The 19326-nt window shown below is 31.3% G+C and overlaps 3 protein-coding genes and 1 long non-coding RNA gene across 5 annotated transcripts; 1 reads left to right on the forward strand and 3 right to left on the reverse strand.

Annotated features, from left to right (window-relative positions):
* Positions 1-1993: 1993 nt before the first annotated feature.
* LOC120088136 lies at positions 1994-10715 on the reverse strand. 2 transcript variants are annotated; one of them, XM_039045225.1, is made up of 9 exons: positions 9190-10715; positions 8913-9089; positions 5563-5786; positions 5384-5448; positions 4363-4584; positions 4079-4208; positions 3126-3448; positions 2860-3004; positions 1994-2490 (listed from the first exon to the last, which is right to left on the reverse strand). In XM_039045225.1, exons 1-9 carry the CDS (start codon positions 9200-9202, stop codon positions 2215-2217), a joined length of 1575 nt encoding a protein of 524 aa, XP_038901153.1. In that variant the 5' UTR covers positions 9203-10715; the 3' UTR covers positions 1994-2214. The 2 variants fall into 2 exon arrangements, with proteins under 2 accessions (XP_038901153.1, XP_038901154.1); XM_039045226.1 differs by lacking the exon at positions 9190-10715 and having other exon boundaries at positions 8917-9030.
* On the forward strand, positions 9017-12564 carry LOC120088144. The gene is made up of 2 exons (XR_005484834.1): positions 9017-9150; positions 11386-12564. It is a non-coding gene; the product is annotated as an uncharacterized LOC120088144 (long non-coding RNA).
* Positions 12565-13793: 1229 nt separating this feature from the next.
* Positions 13794-16600, reverse strand: LOC120088138 (auxin-responsive protein SAUR21-like). The gene has a single exon (XM_039045228.1). It carries the CDS (start codon positions 14229-14231, stop codon positions 13938-13940), a length of 294 nt encoding a protein of 97 aa, XP_038901156.1. The 5' UTR covers positions 14232-16600; the 3' UTR covers positions 13794-13937.
* Positions 16601-16756: 156 nt separating this feature from the next.
* Positions 16757-17296, reverse strand: LOC120088139 (auxin-responsive protein SAUR21-like). Its single transcript, XM_039045229.1, has one exon. It carries the CDS (start codon positions 17169-17171, stop codon positions 16878-16880), a length of 294 nt encoding a protein of 97 aa, XP_038901157.1. The 5' UTR covers positions 17172-17296; the 3' UTR covers positions 16757-16877.
* Between the last annotated feature and the right edge of the window lie 2030 nt (positions 17297-19326).

Here is a 19326-nt window from a genome sequence, read left to right on the forward strand (position 1 = left end):
ATTTGGGATTAAAAAATATATATCATGTGCGCGACACGCTTTTGTCAAAATTCTTATTATTTCCATTTTTTTACAAAAATCAAAAGGCACCCCCAATTTTGCTATTTTTTTTAATTGGTTTTTAATTTTTGAAAATAGTTTTTGAAAGTTTCTTTGGTAGAACTGACCATTAGTTAATATAACAGAATAATGATTTGGCTTCCAAAATATTATGATGTTTGGGACTTGAGAGTGATTTGAAATGATCAAAATCATTTTTTTTTTTTTTTTATAATTTTTACAATCACTAGAAAAATGCTTTAAATCATTGAAAATTAATTTAAAAAGTATGAGAGTGATTTTATACATAGCAAAAGTGATTTTTAACTATTTCAAATTCACTTCCAAATATGTCATTTATTATCTGCTTTGAAACCAACCCAAGTCAAATAACTCCCTATGGTTTTGATTTACCCAAGTTTGTTGAAGAAAGTTTTCTCCTTCCTCATATATTGGCTATTTAACTTTTTATATTTTAAAGTATGGTCCCAAATTTCATTATTTTGGTTATCTAATGCAAAATATTTTAGGCTTCCATTTAATAACCATTAGGATCCTTCTGGTTACTCATTTTTGTTTTTGAAAATTAAGTTTGTAAACACTAGTTCTGCCATAAGTTTTATGTACTTTGGGGTTGTTGACATATAATAATAATAACACTAGTTCTACCCTACTGTTTTCCCTAGGCTTTTTCGTCCTACTCTTTGTCTAGAGGACATTATCACCAATTTTTGGAATCCATCAACTAATGCTTAAGATTTGCATCTTCGTTATAACCTTAGTGATTTGGAGATTATTGAATAGACATCTCTATCTCATCATTTGCTTGTGTAGATTTAGAGTTACTTCTGATTATTGGTTATGACTTCTTGAGTCCTCCTCAATGTTTACTGTTAAATCTTGAGTCCTCCTCGATAGTACTAAGAAAACAATTTGATTGGCTTTGCTACCTTCTTCTAGATATTATGAGGTGAGAGAAATGGACGTCTTTTTTTGTGACCTTTTGATAGGTTTTTGGAATATATTCTTTCACTACTTTCTCATGGGTGCAAAATAAAACACTCTTTTAAACATTATAATTTGCCTTTCTTAGTTATCAATTGACAAATTTTCTTGTAATCATCTATAGGTGTTTTAAGGTTTTTTCTAACTTCACTATCAATTAAATATTTCTTTATCCAAATAAATAAATAAATAAAAGAGTTGAGTTGTTATAAAGTCTTAAAATAAAAATAAGTTTTTAAAAGCTATGTCTTTTTAGTTTTCAAAACTTGGCATGATTTTTGAAAACATTAATAAAAACTTAGAGGTGGAAGGGGTATTTATGAGTTAATTTTCTAAAATTATCAAATGGTACCAAACGAGACCTTAATTTTTTGTTTATAGTTTTTGAAAACTGTTTGCTTTCTCACAATTTCATAAGGTAGTTTTCACCTACATTATGTAAACATTTGAATTCTTAACCAAATTCCACAAACAAAAACAAGTTTTTAAAACTATTGTTTTTTAGTTTTCAAAATTTGGCTTGTATTTTGAAAACACTCCTAAAAAAATGAACAACAAAACATGAAAATCAATAAATGAAAATAATATTTAATATTTATAGGCTTAATTTTCAAAATTCAAATAAGTATCAAACGAGAAGGCCGTATATTCTATGAATGACAAGTTTTAGGGCCATGGTTTTAAATGCCTCTCTTCTTATGCTCCCTAGATTTGCCCTTTTAATACATCCAATTCATTATTGTTTCAGAACCCACCAGCTCTAAATGTGTTCAGAAAAGCATATCTTTGCAGGTTAAGCTTTTCAAACATGTCAAAGTAAATAACATCATTCAATACCTCAAAGTGAACATAACATAAACTCACTTGAAAACAAATTAGATTAAGAACACATGCTAATATATAAACAATACAAGAATGAAATGTTCATGAAAAGAAATTTTGCCCATCACATTCTAACATTTATAGAGATTCTAAATATCTTGCTAAGATTTCCTCATATTTTGTATTGAAAATAGAGTTCTACACAAAGCCTCATCTATATTGAATTAATCCATCCCAACAACATGAACAAAAATATTAGCCCTCAGTTGTCAAGATGAATTAAAAGATGAAAAAAAAAAAAAAAAAAAAGAAAGAGAAGATATCTACTTAGCTTCATCATTGAAAAAGTTAGGAAGTTAAAAATTCAGCTGCTCCATTTTTGCCTAAAGATTTCAAACTTTCAACTTTCTTGATGCAATATTTGAGTTCTTGTTGGATGGTTAACCTTGAAGGTGATAACACAATGTCTTTCCAAACTGATCCAGCTTCACAAGCAGGACTTGGTTTTTTATAAAGTTCATGTATGGAGCTTGCTTCTTCATTTAAACTCCCAACAGTTCTTAGACACTTTATTTCTTCTGGATCAACCAACAATGTCTTGTCCTTGTCTTTCCATCCAATGAACTTCACATAGAAAATGGATTTTAAGTCAATAAACACAGCATTAGAATCAATTTATACCCCTAAGTTTGTATCAATTTAAGACTTGTAGGAGTTTAATTGACCCAAATAAGTCTCACACGATATTAGTCAAACGAAATCTGGAAGAAGGTGAAAATTGATACACTTACGATTTAAATTGATATAATTATTAGTTCAAAATTTTAGTTGATACAAACCCCAATGTATAGGGTTATAGATAAAAAAGAACCAAACTTACGACTTGTTTAAATTGACTTTTTAAGTATTTAAAAACATTAGACAATTAGAAAGTCAATCCAAATAACTTATTAACTTATTGACCTTTTAACTTGTGAGAAATGACAAGGTTACCTTTGGTGGGCCTTCCAAAGCATTGGTGCAATATAGCCTTGCATTATCAACATATTGGCAATATGTTAAGAATGCATTTGCAAATCTCTTGTGGGATTTAAGTTGAGATTTTACTCTTACAGCTCTTCTACACATGAGAGCTCTCCTGTTTAAAGTCAGAAAATGCAACTTTAGACAATAATTATTATCTCAGGAAGAAGATAGAAGCCAAATAAAATCTCATCTAGTAAGTTCTGAAATTGGATTCTCAAATGTTTTATTTGTACCTTATGCCCCTTATGACAGCTAAATAAGCATCACAAACAACTCCAACAAGTTCAATCCTGTATGGTTTTCTTCTCTTTCCCCCAACTTGATCTGGTTCTTGATCTTCTATTCGTTCCCAATAATTTTCGGTTACAGTGCCATCATCACCAACCTTATAGCCAGCTCCCATTCGATAACGTCGACGGTGGACATTCCTAGCCATCGTAATTGTCTGAACTACGAACGGTACCCACGACAATGTTCCATCCATGATCACGTCTCGTCCTTCATTCAGTGCTGTCACTAGAAGCGATGAAGCTGCATCTGTGGATGATTGATGCACCTGTTTGAAATATATATTTCAAATTGAAACATCAAAAGGTGTAAAAAGATGCAGCAAGGATCACAAGTGAAGTTGAAGAATATCTGGCTCATAACAGATTTCAAGATCTAATCCCATGGCCCAAAGAAACAAGAGGTTCATAAGAATGCCTTTTGCCTTCATTAGGAAAATAATGAGAAAGGAATATCAGTAGGATTCTTATTTATTTATTTATTATTATTATTTTTATATATGTGAGTGTTTAGGTCAGCTTTCGTACATCTCGACTAATCTCACAAAACAAGCTACTTGATCCTATAACATTTTGGTGCATAGCTCGTAGAATAATAAATCTTAGATATGTAGCCACCATGAATTAAACTCATTCTTTTTAAGTCTTTTATTAAAGCCATGATCCTTACTGTATAAATAAACAGCAAACTACATAGTTGCAGGATTGAACTCCACACCTTGGTGTCTTATTCCAGACCATGAACTTGTTTGGAATGACTTTTCAAGTAAACAGTTCCGTAATATTAAAAAAACCATTATCTTATGAGCTTAAACCCACAGAGAGCAGAATGAGGAAATTTTATAGATGACCTCAAGCATGGAATGATTTTGAATAAAGATTTTAGATGTGAATGATACCAGTTCAGCAGTTTGGAGCATGTCATGATGATGACCGGTGGAGTTAAGAGCTCTATAAATAACATCTGATTCTTTAAAAGCATCTGCCTCAATTACAACTGCATTAGGTCCTGCTCCTACCCAGAATGGCCTGTTAACATTTCATCCAAAATAATATATCAGTTCATCTCTTCTATTTGCCATTATATATGATTAATATATTTGATATCATATTGTACAAATTTACTTAGCTATATCTGATGAATTTTGATTTTATTTTCATAACCCAAGATGAATATTCTTACTCTTTGAGAATGTCCTTAAGCACTGTACTCTTCCCCGCCCCCATACCGCCGCCCATGAACAGGAGCATCGGACTTCTGTCGGCATGAGCCATTGGAGCCATCACTTCTGTGCATTGAGAGTCGTCGGTGGATGCGAGTCCCATTGCTTTCATCTCCTCAACCAAAGTTGTAAATACTCTTGCAACTTTCAGGTTCTTGGTTACCCTCTCAAACCTCTGTTCCCTAACAATATCACAAAAAATGATATGGATGTAAGTGAAGGTTGTTCTTGGATGAGCTGAAAAGATTCAGATTTGTTTGATAATCACTTGATTTTTAGAAGTAGTGATATCCTTGATGATTATCATCTTTTCTAAGTAAACTTTGAATTCTTAGTCAAATTTTTTTTTAAAAAATCAAATTTTTATTTTATTTTTTGGTTTCAAAACTTAGCTTGGATTTTGAAAGTATTAACAAAACAAAGAAACCATACCGTGTTTGTAAGCTTGGAGCCTTACAACTAGAGATTTTAGGCATAGTAGTGATATAATCTGAAGTAAAACTTGGATTCCATATTTCAAATTCTACTATTAATGTCATTTAATTCTTGCTTTAACACCAGTATTTCAATACTCCCCTTTACCTGGTACTGAAAATTTGTAGAAGCACTTAAAATTAGAAATCAATATTATTTAGGAAAGAAATGACACTACAAAGGCTTGAACAATTTTTCTGCACTGGCACCATGTTAAATCAACAATTAACCCAAAAGCTTAAGTTGATGGGTTACGGTAATTTAATTACGACAAATATCAATTTATACCCCTAAACTTAGGGAAAACTTTGAGCTAATAGTTATATCAATTTAAACCCTGAACTTTTATAAGTATAATAATCTACACTATTCTCCAAATTTCGTTCGACCAATATCGTGTGAAACTTATAATTGATACACTTACAAAAGTTTATTGTTTAAATTGATATTTTCCCATTTAATTATATTAGATACTTCAACAATAATCAAGTCTCAAGAGATGCCCACCTGGTTGCAGCCATTACAATGCTTCTGAGCTTCTTTTTTGGCTCCTGGTGGTCAGAACTCAAAATCTGAACAAACACAAAAAGAGATACAAAACACAAATTATATAATCAAGAAACTCCATTATGATAAGTTCAATGAAACATTTTATCAAACACCTTCCTCTCTAATCGACACTTTACCTGACTAATCATAATATCTGTTTGGTTCCAATGGAATGCAAAATAACTGAGAATACATCTCTCAAACTCTTCCACAAGTTTGACAAAAAGTGAATCTGCATGCAGCTCACTTGAGAAAAAAGAATAGATATCATCTTCACATTCTTCTGATTTAGCTATGTACTCAGAAGCCAACTTGCAAAGATGTGGGCATTCATGTGTATCTTTAAATCCCATTTGCCTTGCTGATAATTGAAAATAAAAGTAGACAAAAAGAACCATAAATGAAATTATTAATAAAATGTTGAATCACTAGTTGACCCAAAAATTTAAACTGATAGGTCAAGGTAAATTTGATTTTATATTAACACTATAACACTCTCGTTCACCTGTGGACTTGAAAAATATAGAAAACTCAACGAGTGGAAATCAAGATTAATTGGGGAGGAAATAACATTGTAAGAAATATATATATAAAAGTTTCACTCAAATTAATAATTTTGTATTAAATAACAAAAAAAAAACTACTAGACTTTTTAAAATGCACTATATTANGACAATAAATCTCTTACTAAGCTCATTTAAAAATTACTTAATTAGTTTACATTTGAAAGTGCTTATAGAATAGTTTCACAAAACAAAAAAGGTATCCCCTACTCATCTTAAAAAAACTTTTCTAAAAAGCAATGCAAATTCTACTCTTTGGAAAGTTTGTTTGGGACAATGAGTGAAGTTGTGAAGTTTGAAGAGTTATGAACCGTGAAATTGTGAGACTTATAATGTAAGGAGTTAATAAAGTATAAAATTGATATTTTCAAAGTGTGAAATTTACAACTCTACTCCCTCAACTTCAACTATTTGGGCCAAACACCACGAAGTTTAAGATATAAAAGTTCCATTCATAATGGAATTTTCTTTTTCTTTCTCTTTTTGGAAAAAAGTCAATGATACCTTGTTCCTAAGTTTTTTTTTCAACCAATTCTTCTTAATATATTCTACCGAATGTGGAAAGATTAATATATAAGGTTATGTTAATTTGGTTAACATTACCAAAGTAAACATAACTCAACTAACATAGTATTTGTATTTTCAATCTTGAAGTTAGAGATTTGATTTCCTCATCCCACATATTGTCAAAAAGAAACAAAAAAAAAAATTATTCTAGTTAATTTTGAGTTAATTATTTATTAGTTTGTTGGTTGAGCTGTTTTTAAATATAGAAAAATGAATTAAAATATTTACAAAATATAACAAAATTTTAAAACTATCAATGATAGACGTTGATAGACTTTCTATCAGTGTCTATCAATCTCACTAATAGATACTGATCGAAGTCTATCAGTGTCTATCAATGTCTATCATTGATAGCGCTAAAATTTTGCTATATCTTGTAAATATTTTTAACAGTTTTACCATTTAAAATAATTTTCCTTGTTGTGGTTAATATTTTAGATTTAGTTATTTTTCTTTAAGTTTATTAACTAGAGAGTGGAATTTTTATACCATCAATTAAAGTTGGTGTACCAATAACACATTTTTTTTCTTTTTAATTAAGAACACAAATTTAATGACAAAGTTTAAAAAATGAGAATAAGTCAAAAGTAATCGACCCATACTCATGTCGAAGTAGGAAGTTCAAATCTCTGTACTTCTAATTATTATACTTGGAACAAATGAGAAAGTCAAAGCAAAAAGAAACTATTGGGAAAATTATACTTTCTCAAAAAAGAAAAAAAAAAGTGAAAAAATACACGAAAAAGGGAAAATTACTAAACCAAAAATTCAATTGGAACGGACATGAACTCTTAAATATTAAATGTACACAACACACCTATTACTGATTATAGTGATTGTTACCATCAAATAATTATTACAATTTTCACATATATATATATATATAATCTCTATAAAATTTCAAAATTATAATACTTTTTTAGTACAATAAATATAGAGGCATTCAAAACTATAATATTAAACATTAAAATTCGACTTTCAAATTCACGTTGAGCCGATGCCTTAATTTGAGAAAAAAATTAATCTATAAATTTAGGTTTCATTTGGTGACCATTTTATTTATTTATTTATTTTTTTAAATTAAACTGATAAACAATACTTCTACTTCCAAATTTCTTCATTTGTTAATTACTTTTCATCAATGGTTTAAAAAACCAAGCCAAATTTTGAAAACTAAAAAAAAGTAATTTTCAAAAAGTAATTTTTATTTTTGGAATTTGGTTAAGAATTCAATCAATGTACTTAATTTTAAAAAACAAAAACAAAAAATCAAATGGTTACTAAGTGGGACCTTAGTTTTGATTGTTAAAAAGTTTCTATTGTGATGATTTAATTGCAACAATACTTATGTTTGTGTATATTACAATAGTTAAGAGTTAATTTAGAAGGTGATTTATCATATTAAAGATTTTGAAGATTTTTGTCATGCTAAAAAATAATATAAGGTGAGAACTTTGGAATACATTTTAATCATTTGGGCTACGGTCGGATTGACTAAAAATTTGAGGAAAAAATGTAATAGCATCTATAAAGTTAAATTAATAATTTGATCCCATGACTAGGAGAAGTTAGAATTTAATCTTCAGGATTAAGTTAAAATTGAGTTCATTAGTTTAATAAAACCTTATAGATAGTCTTTATAGTTTGATGAAACTTTATAAATATACCTTCATTAGAGACTAAATTCTAACTATAAACTTGAAAGACTAAATTCTAACTTTCAGACCATATTTGCAATTTAAGTTATATTTAGTTTACCAACATAGTTCACAAACTTAGGCTTGACGTTCTTAAAAAATTTCAATAAGAAAAGAAAAAGGAAATATTATAAAAAGAACCTAAGTAAATTAGGTTAAAAATCACTTTTGGTTTCTAAATTTTCATAAAAGTAACAATTTAGTTCATGAAATTTAGTTTGTAACGATTTAATCTTTATACTTTCAATTTTGTAACAATTTAGTCTTTGAACTTTAGTAGGTATTGTACTTTAAAATTTAGTACAATTTAGTCCCCAACGTAAATTATTAAAATAAAATATCAATTTTATTATTTTATGATGTATACTTTGTATTTTAGAAAAATATTGAATTTCTAATTAGTTTATTGTTTTATTTATGTAAAAAATCTCATTAAATCTTAAGACTCAACTGTTACATATACATAATAAAATTTAGAGACTAAATTGCTACAGATGTTATAGAATTGAAAGTTGAGAGACTAAATTGTTATAATTCAAGATTCAGGACTAAATTGTTACTTTTAAAAAAATTTAGCTACTTTCTAATCCAATGTATGTTCGTATATTTAAAACAACCCTAATGTAAATTATGAAAATAACGCAAGTAAATAATCTTTACCTACATAATGGGGAAAGCTCTCGAGCTTTTTAACGCGACCCGTATCCGAAACTTTCAAGCGAGGGATGATCCTTTGATCTCGTATCTTTCGAATCCGATAATGCATTGCTGCAACGATGATCAATCCAATCGAAGAAGCCCAAACTATCTGCCCTAAACTCGGTTTGCTGCCACTTTCTGAACAAATTCAAATCAAATCAAATCAAAGCAAATCAACACCTGAAAACAAAAAAAAGAGGTAAATCCTTTCATTTTATATAAACTTCTATCTTTTTACCTTTCTGCATCATTGTGAATTCAAAGAATTGGCTGCAATTTCAATTTTGTTCTCTCTAATTCTAAGATAGGAGGAGGACATTCTGTTTAATTCCTTTGAATTGGTCTTGTGGTTGCATGTTAGCTGTGTAATTTTTGTTACTCAGATGCTCAAATGGATAGTGAGATTATAACTGTATGATCATCAATTTGCCTTTATTATAGGAAGAACTTTATCTCTTTTTCTTTAGTTTGAGCTTTTCAATGGGTGGAACTGCCATTTGCTATTTTGGGACATTTTTTAGTAGGATTTAAAGATAATAAAGAGAAGGAAATGTTTTGTGATCTAAAATTGTTTATTTATAGTCAACATTGGTTTGTGGTGTAGAATGTTTTATCCTTATCAACCATTTGATAGTATGTGGTTATAGGAAAATTATATGTTATTATTATTATTATTTTAGTAATGTGGTAAGAAAATCTGAACCTCTGATGGATTAATCCTTCCATGTTAATTATTGAACTAGGTTTTTGTTTGTTTATATGATGCTGTCTATGAACTTTATAAATACAAATAAATTAGTTTAACAGTTTCTGCTTTGAAGATGAGAAAGTGCATGAAATTTGAAACTAGATTCTCATTTTGACTTGATGATAACTTTCTTCATTGTAATCTCTTTAATAAAGAATTTTATGTTAAAAAAAATGTGACATCGTGCATGTGGAGTTTTGCATTTTGATTACCAAAATGTGTCTTTTGACTTTTGAGTTATTTTCTTAAGAAAATTTGTATATCCTCTATGAAATTTTGAAGGAAAAAAAAAAAAAAAGAATGAAACTTGTTTTTAACCTCGCCAAGATCACAAATAAATAGAAAATTAAGGTTAAAATTTATTTTAAGTCTCTGAACTTTCTTGAACTTTAGTTTGTAATGATTTAGTCTTTATATTTCAATTTTATAGTCCATCAAGTAGAAAATGTTTTAAAATTACAAAAATTAAGTTGTTAGAAAATTAAAAAATGGCACTTAATTGTGAAGGAAAATTTCATGGTAAGAATTAAATTATTACAAATTTGAAAGTTCATAGACTTAGTTATTACAAATAAAATATTCTAGATTAAATTATTGCAAATTAAAATAGTATCAGCTGGGTTTTCTCAATCTGTTTGCAAAGGAATGTTTTACAATTCTTAATGGTCGTTTATTTCACCAGCATTCTAGATTTCCATGGAGTAAGCATCTAGATTACAACGTTTATTATGTAGTATTGTAAGATGCCTGGCCATCTGGAGATTCCTACTCATCGTAGGATGCTCTTATAAAGGGCACCTCGAGAGTTTTGAATACCTTTCTGAAACATAGGTTTTTTAGATTTTCGAGTTGAGGGCATCTCTGGTTTATTTTTTTTCCCTTCATTTTTTCTTATATATGCGTGTGTGTTATGTGTAAATATCGTTCTCCATTTGCCATTATATAATTAAAATAAATATTTGTCAACCATATATATCATTTTTTTTTGTTTTATTGTAGTTCTTATAATTTTTTAAGCAAGATATTCAAATTTAATTTTAAATTAGTATTTATTTTATAAAAAATCTTAAATCATGATATATTAATTTATTCAGAAAAATAACTTATAAAATGATATAAGTTGTATTAATTTAAAAAGAAATTCAAATAGATAAAAAACAAATACATTATAGAAGCTCAAATTATATTAAATTAATTATAAATAATTAATAGTTGTAAGGGTATTCTTAGAACATTATATAAATTTAAGACATTCCTGTGTAGAAATCATACAAAACAAAGATAGTCATCAAAATATTCTCAGATATCTGCAAAAATATCGCTACAAAAAATGGTAATCTAGAGATGCTAGACATTTATAATTCCGGCATCTAAAGATTCCAGTTATCTACATTACCAAAAAATAAACGACCCCTTATGTAGATCGAGGTGGAATTCACAAGCTTATTTGCTCTAAGAAACTCAGTCAAGGCCATTCTGTCTGATCTTTGGATGGAAATAAATTAGCTTATTTTCCATGGTTTCACGAAGTTCCTTTGATGCAACTCGATTAAAGGCTTCTTCATGATGCTCTCTCTCCCTAAATCTTCTAAGTTGCTTTTTTTCTTTTATGTTTTATTTGTTATGTTCGTGTCATGTTTTGGGGTTTTTATGTTTCTATGTCCATTGTTTTTTATTATAAACTAGGAATAGCAGATAAGGACCTACTTCTCCAAAGGCTCACATGGGTTTGTTCTATCCATTAGAATTTCATTTGCTTTCTGGCTGGTCCCACTTTTTCCAATAAAAGGAGGCCAAGAAAATTTCATAAAGTTTGTCAAATGAGTAGCAACATACCATGTGATGCTCTCCAATTCTCATTAAGTGCTCCATTAGTGGACCTAACCAAACTGTGAATCAGATGAAATATGAGATGCTGATATGATATGATTTAATGCATTGGTTTGTGTGAAGTCGCTTCACTTACCTAGAAGCTGGGTCCATTGATGAAGCAATTTCCTCTTGCAAGGAGGTCCAATCACAAGGATATGTTGGCTTGTTTTTATAAGCCATCTATTTTGATATGTTATTCCACTGGAACAAGCATGGTGTGGTTTGGAAATTGAATTACAATTGGGCCTGTAGTTTAGCAAGTTGTGGTATATATATCCAACATACATGGAGCCAAGAGAAAGGATGAGATGGGAATGGAAATTCCTGTGAGCTGACAAAGTCATGTTCAGTGGGTCCTCTAAGTTGTCTAGGGAGCTCACTTTTAAATGCTCATTAGAAATGCTCAGGCAACTTATTTCCTCATGATTCTATAAATATAGATCCTAAATGAGTTTCAAATAGCAGATATTTCACAATTCTACTTCCAACTTCTTTGACACGGATCAAGATTAAACTTCAGATCTGTTTATAGTCTTCCGATCATTTCAAATAGATTTAACAAGGGGATGTATTTGCCATCATCCCTGATCTAATGGCAAACAAATTTTCAAGATGAAATGGGTTTTAACATCAAGCAATTGGATATTGTTCCTAGAGGTTATTTTGTAGTATGTGGGAGAGATCCAGAGGAAGCTATTTGTGGTTCTCATTTCATGCTTGAACCATCATTTTTTCCAACAATGCCTCAGCCGAGTAGAAGAAGGTTTCGGTTTCCATCATCCACAAGAAGGTCTTACAATTCCTTGCCAGGACTTCATTGATCTCACTTATAGATTAAAGCACTCTTGAAGGATGAATATGACAAAATAACCATGAACCTTTTGTTTACATATTTTTCTCCTAACTTGTTTTCTTTCTATTTCCTGCTTGAATGTTGTGTTTGATTACAATCTCAAGCCTTTCAGGATTCAGATAAGTTCCTTTGTTATTAAATTTCCTACCAAAACATAATACAAATAGATTTTCAGTATTATTTCTTGTTTCTTTTGCTTATTCTTTGATACCCGTCTGTTCATTGATATCAAAGTTGCACAAGTGAATATTTGTTGTACCTATTTTAAAAATGAGCTGATTGACAAACTTCAGATACAAAAAGGTCCAAATTTGAATAAGACAACCATATTTTGTTCATAGAACAAAATGCAGGTGGAGATGACAATAACTGGATCTAGACTTGAGTAATACTACAAATGGAGATTGAGTTCATACCCTTTGTCATAGTCATTATGAGATCCTCCGAAAATTGCTCCAAACTGCTGATAACTTATATGCAACAACTGCTGCTTGATGCTCTTTTGTTTGTTTGTCCGTTTTTTTAAATGAAAAATAAGCTGAAATTATCAGCAACCTTGACCATAACTATACATTTCTTCCATTTCTCTCAACACAAGCATCATAACTTTGTGAATTTGTTGGCTTTCTCAACCTTTGTCACTTTTGTTCTCTCAATAATCTCTTGGATATAGAGCTTTATGTCGTAAATATCTTAACATTGATCCTATTGTGCATATAGATTTTTATGTGACTTTGTTATAAAAAGTCATTGTAAAAAATGAAATAATTTATCTATAGCTGTTTCTTCAAGATAAATCATTTCTAGTATTTCTCGGGTATAAGAATAATAAAATATTGAGCCCCCACAATATGATAACATATTAACTTCTAAATGTAACACTAGAACCATTAGAATGAACTACTTCAATGGTACGATACCGAAGTAATCTTAAGAAAAAAGTTTTGAAGCAAAAGATATGGATTGGAATTGTTTTAAACATCCTTTGAAGTCTCATATGTCTGGACTAGTGTAAGAATTTAGATTCCTTCAGTACAAATCCTCTCCCCTTATTTGTAATACAATACTCTTAAGAAATAAAATAAGTTAAAAGAAGTATTGACATCCATCTAAAAAGAAATTATATCTATCACATTGCATTTGACATGGTACTGCCTCTGTTTCATTGCAGCCTCTAAAAGGAAAGGAAATCTTTTTATTTTATCAGCGATGAGCATCATAACCTAATTCAAAAGTTCTTAATGTGATTTTCTTATAAGTGAATTATTTTGAAGGTTTGTGGTAGCAGAGTGTTCAAGTAGCCCCCTCGCAATTGTGATAAATCACCAAGAGAAAAAGAAGTAATCAACAAAAATCGAAATTCATGAGCTGAAGAGGCAAAATTTTCATATGAGAAGAATGTATTTTCCATTGCTCAAACAACCAAGTTTGTACAGTATTATCCTACTCTACTTCCTAAAATTGGAGTTGACAAAACTGTGATCAAGAATATTTTTTTTTGTTCTTTCAACTTTCATGATGTATGCAGCCTAGCAGTGAGATTTATGAAAGCATCTTCTCTGCATGGAATCGTCAAGCCACCCATTGGATGGCAAAATCCGAATTCTTCTTCTGATCTATTGAGCAGATCCATAAAAGAAGGATGCTTCAAATATGATATAGGGACTACAAATCTCTTCCTTTGAATCTCTCCCACATAAACTGCAATATGACCTTTGGGAACATCGGATTGATTTCTGGCTGACGTAGCTTGCATTTTCAGAATCTGCTTGGCATCAAGAAGAATCGATGGCAGACGGATTCCCATATTGGAAATTTACTCGAAAAAAGAGAAGGGTGAGTGAGTTTGAATGGTGTTTTGCTTGGTATGGAATTTGATGTAGGAAATGGAGTATTTGCTGGATGAGAATGGCTTTATTCTTATGGGTATTTATAAACTAGGAACTGGAGAGGAGAACAAAAAGAGTATAGTGGATAAGGACCAACTTCTTCAAAGGCTCACATGGGTTTGTTCTATCCATTAGAATTTCATTTGCGTTCTGACTCGGCCCACTTTTTCCAATAAAAGGAGGCCAAGAAAATTTCACGAAGTTTGTCAAATGAGTAGCAACATACCATGTGATACGCTCCAATTCTCATTAAGTGCTTTATTAGTGGACCTAACCAATCTGTGAATCAGATGAAATATGAGATGCTGATATGATGATGATTTCATGCATCTGGAGTCGCTTCCCTTTACCTAGAAGCTAGGTCCATTGATGAAGCAATGTCCTCTTGCAACAAGGTCCAATCACAAGGATATGTTGGCTTCTTTTTACAAGCCATCTGTTTTGATTTGTTATCCCACTGGAACAAGCAAGGTGTGGCATATATATCCAGCACACATGGAGCCAAGAAGAAAGGATGAGATGGGAATGGAAAATTCTTGTGAGATGAAAAAGTCATGGCATGGTAAGTGGGTCCTCTAAGTTGTCTAGGAAGCCCACTTTTATATGCTCACTAGAAATGCTCAGGTAACTTATTTCCTCATGATTCTATAAATATAGATCCTAAATGAGTTTCAAATACCAGATTTCACGATTCTACTTCCAACTTTTTTTTACACGAATCAAGGCTCAACTTCAGATCTGTTTATTGTCTTTCAAACCGTTGCAAATAGATTAGTCAATGGGGATTCGTTTGCCATCATTACTGGTTCATAATGCCAAACAAATTCTCAAGATGCAAGTGGGTTTTAACTTCAAGCAATCAGCTGTTGTTCCTAAAGGTTAATTTGTAGTATATGTGGGAGATATCCAAAGGAAGCTTTTTGTGGTTCCCATTTCATATTTGAACCATCCTTTTCTCCAACTACTCAATTGAGCAGAAGAAGGTTTCGGTTTCCATCATCCACAGGAAGGTCTAACAATTACTTGCAAGGACTGCTTCATTGATCTCACTTCTAGATTAAAACACTCTTGAAGATGAATATGGCAAAATAACCATTAACCAATTCTTGGCATATTTTTTTTTCTCCCAACTTGTTTTCTTTCCATTTCCTGCTTGAATGTTGTGTATAAATACAATCTCAAGCCTTTTGGAATTTAGATGAATTCCTTTGTTAGTAAATTTCCTACCAAAACATAATACAAATAGATTTTCAGTATCATTTCCTGTTTCTTTTGCTTATTCTTTGATACTTGTTTAGAAATGAATTGATAGACAACCTTCGCATACAAAAAGGTCCAAATTTAAATAGGGCAACCATATTCTGTTCATAGAACACAATGCAGGTGGAGTCTACAATAACCGAATCTGCATTGAGTGGTACTACAAAGGGAAATTGAGTTCACACCCTTTGTCATAGTCACTATGAGTCCCTCCAGAAAATTGCTCCAAATTGCTGATAACTATATGCAACAACTGCTGCTCGCTACCATTTTGTTTGTTTGCTTTTTTTTCTTTCTTCTTCTTCTTCTTCTTTTTTTTTTTTTTTTGAAAAAATAAGCTGAAATTATATGCGACCTTGACCATAACAGCGTGTTTCTTCCATCTCTATTAACACAAGCATCAGAACTTATTTGTGAACTTGTTGGCTTTCTCAAACTGTCACTTTTTTTTCTTGATAATCTCTTGGATATAGAGGTTTATGTTGTAGATATCTCAACATCGAACCTATTGTGTACGTAGATTTCTATGTAACTCTGTTATTAAAAATCATTGTAAAAAAGTGAAATAATTTATCTATAGTAGTTTCTTCAAGATATTATTTCTGGTATTTCTCGGATTTAAGAATAATAAAATATTGAATCCCCCACGATAGGATAACATATTAACTTCTAAATGTAACACTCCAACCATTAGAATGAACTACTAAAATGGTATGGTTCCTAAATAATCTTAAGAAAAAATTTTTGAAGCAAAAGATATATTTTGGAATTGTTTTAAATATCCTCTGAAGTCTCATATGTCTGGACTAGTGTAGGAATTTAGATTCCTCCAGTACAAATCCCCTCCCCTTATTTGTAATATAATACTCTAAGAAAGAAAATAAGTTAAAAAATGTATTGACATCCATCTAAAAAGAAATCATATACATCACATTTGCATTTAACATGGTACCACCTCTCTTTCATTGCAGCCTTTGCAAGGAACTTTTTATTGTATCAGCAATGAGCATCATAGCCTAACTCAAAAAAGTTCTTAGTGTGATTTTTTTCTATAAGTGAATTATTTTGAAGGTTTGTAGTGGTAGCTGAGTGTTCAAGTAGCCCCCCCTCTCAATTGTGAGAAAGCACCTAGAGAAAAAGAAGTAACCAGCAAAAATCGAAAGTAATGAGCTGAAGAGGCAAATTTTTCATATGAGAAGAATGTAATTTCCATTGCTCGAACAACCAAGTTTGTACAGTATTATCCTACTCTACTTCCTAAAATTGGAGATGACAAAATTGTGATCAAGAACTTATTTTAACTTTCATGATGTGTGCAGCCTAGCAGTGAGATTTATGAAAGCATCTTCTCTGCAAGGAATCGTCAAACCGCCCATCGGATGGCAAAAACCAAATTCTTCTTCTGATTTATTGAGCAGATCTACAAAAGAAGGATGCTTCAAGTATGATATAGGGACTACAAATCTCTTCCTTTGAATTTCTCCCACATAAACTGCAATATGACCTTTGGGAACATCGGATTGATTTCTGGCTGACATAGCTTGCATTTTCAGAACCTGCTTGGCATTAAGAAGAATCGATGGCAAACGGATTCCCATGTTGAAAATTTACTCTAAACAAGAGAAGGTGAGTGAGTTTGAATGGTGTTTTGCTTTATGGAATTTGATGTAGGAAATGGAGTACTTGTTGGATGAAAATGGCTTTATTCTTATGGGTATTTATAAACTAGGAACTGGAGAGGAGAACAAAAAGAGTATAGCAGATGGGAAGTCTTTGAGGACCTACTTCTCCAATGAATCCCATGGGTTTGCTCTATCCATTATAATTTCCGTCGCTTTCTCCGTGGCCCTACTTTTCTAATAACAAGAGGCCAAGGAAATTTCACCGAGCAACATGCCATGTGATACCCTTCAATCCTCAATGGGTCCTCCACTAGTGGACCAATTGCAGTGGCTGAGAGTACACTGGTGGACATGATATGCATTAACTCAACAAACCAAGCTGTGAATCAAGTGAAATCTGAGATATTGATAGGATATGATTTAATGCATTTGGTACATGTAAAGCTGGGTCCATTGATGAAACAATTTCCTCTTGCAAGGAGGTTCAATCACAAGGATATGTTGGCTTGATTTTACATTTTCCTTACAAAGCTATCTATTTTCATGTTTATTCCACTAGAAGAAGCACGGTGTTGTTTGGAAATTGAATTACAAATGGGCCTATAATTTAGCCAGTTATGGCATACATATCAAACATACACGGGAACCAAGAGTAAGGATGAGATGAAAATGGAAAATTCTTGTGAGCTGACATGGTCATGGTAAGTGGGTCCTCTAAATTGTAAGCTCATGACAACTTAGCGTCATAACTCTATAAATATAGATCCTATATAAGTTTCAAGTACTATTTTGCACTCTAATATTTCATGATTCTACTTCCAACTTCTTTGAAACCAATCAAGGATAAACTTCATATTTGTTTGTAGTTTCTTGATCATTGCAAATAGATATAACAAAGGGGACTCGTTTGCCATCATGCCAAACAAATTCTCAAGATACAGTTAGATTTTACCAAGAAGCAGTCAGATGTTCTTAGAGGTCATGTTGTAGTATATATGTGAGACACCCACATGTGATTTGTGGTTCCTGCTTCATACTCAAACCATCCTTCATTCCAGCAGTACTCAACCGAGTAGAAGAAGAGTTCGGTTACCATCTCCACATGGAGGTCTAACAATTCCTTGCAAAGAGGGCACCTTCATCGATCTTACTTCTAGACTGTAACAGTCCTGAAGGATGAAGATGATGGAAAGGGCATCAATCAATTTTTCACACATTTCTTTTCTTCTGACTTGACTTCTTTCTAACTCCTGCTTGAATGAATACAATCTCAAGCCTTTTAGAATGTAAATGAATTTCTTTGTTAGTGAATTTCCTACCAAAGCATGATACAAATAGATTTTCAGTATCATTTCATATTTCTCTTATTATTTGATATTCTGTCTTTTCATTGCTGTCTGAGCTGTAGAAGTTAATATATATGGCTATTGTACATGTTTAAAACTGAACAGAAAGACAATCTTTGCATACAACAGGGTCCAAGTTCCATTAACACGACCACATTCTGTTCATTGAAGAAAATGCAAGTGGAGTTCAGAGTATGATTGAATCTTGTACAAATGGAGCTCTCTCATAGTCATTGTGAGACCCTCCATAAATATATGCGAGCTGTGAACTTCGCATTTCATATAGAGATTTGAGAACACTCGGTCAAAACTTTCTCCATATTGATCAGTAGAAGCACCAAAAAAAGTGGCATCCATTTAATGATTAGGACAAACGATTCTATTATGAAACTGCCTATGTTCCTTTGCTTCTCGTCTTAACCAATCAATCTTATGATGCCGTGGATTGGTCCATCCACTTGTGGACACTTATCAGCTCTGACTACAACTTGGCAGAAGAATCATCAAACTCTGGCGAATACTAATAGTTAAAAGAAATATAATTCTGTAAGAAAAAAAGTAAGTTAAAAGAAGTATTTGACATCCATCTAACAAGATATCATATCTATCACATTGCATTTGAAATGGTACCACCTCTCTTTCACTGCAGCCTTTGCAAGGAAGGTAAATCTTTTTATTGTAGCAACGAGGAGCATCATAACCTAACTTAAAAGTTCTCATTGTGATTTTTTTATAACTGAATTATTTTGAAGGTTTGTGGTGGTAGAAGCAGCGTGTTCAAGTAG

Source organism: Benincasa hispida, chromosome 10 (genome assembly GCF_009727055.1).
Source record: "Benincasa hispida cultivar B227 chromosome 10, ASM972705v1, whole genome shotgun sequence".
Classification (NCBI taxonomy): Eukaryota; Viridiplantae; Streptophyta; class Magnoliopsida; order Cucurbitales; family Cucurbitaceae; genus Benincasa; species Benincasa hispida.

Coding starts and splice junctions, on each gene's coding strand:
- LOC120088136 (XM_039045225.1), bottom strand. Junction 5,787..8,912: donor GAGCTTTCCCCATTATGTAG/GTAAAGATTATT, acceptor TTCAATTATCAG/CAAGGCAAATGGGATTTAAA. Junction 4,209..4,362: donor CTTAAGGACATTCTCAAAGA/GTAAGAATATTC, acceptor AAATGTTAACAG/GCCATTCTGGGTAGGAGCAG.
- LOC120088138 (XM_039045228.1), bottom strand. CDS start 14,231: ATGGGAATCCGTCTGCCATCGATTCTTCTTGATGCCAAGCAGATTCTG.
- LOC120088139 (XM_039045229.1), bottom strand. CDS start 17,171: ATGGGAATCCGTTTGCCATCGATTCTTCTTAATGCCAAGCAGGTTCTG.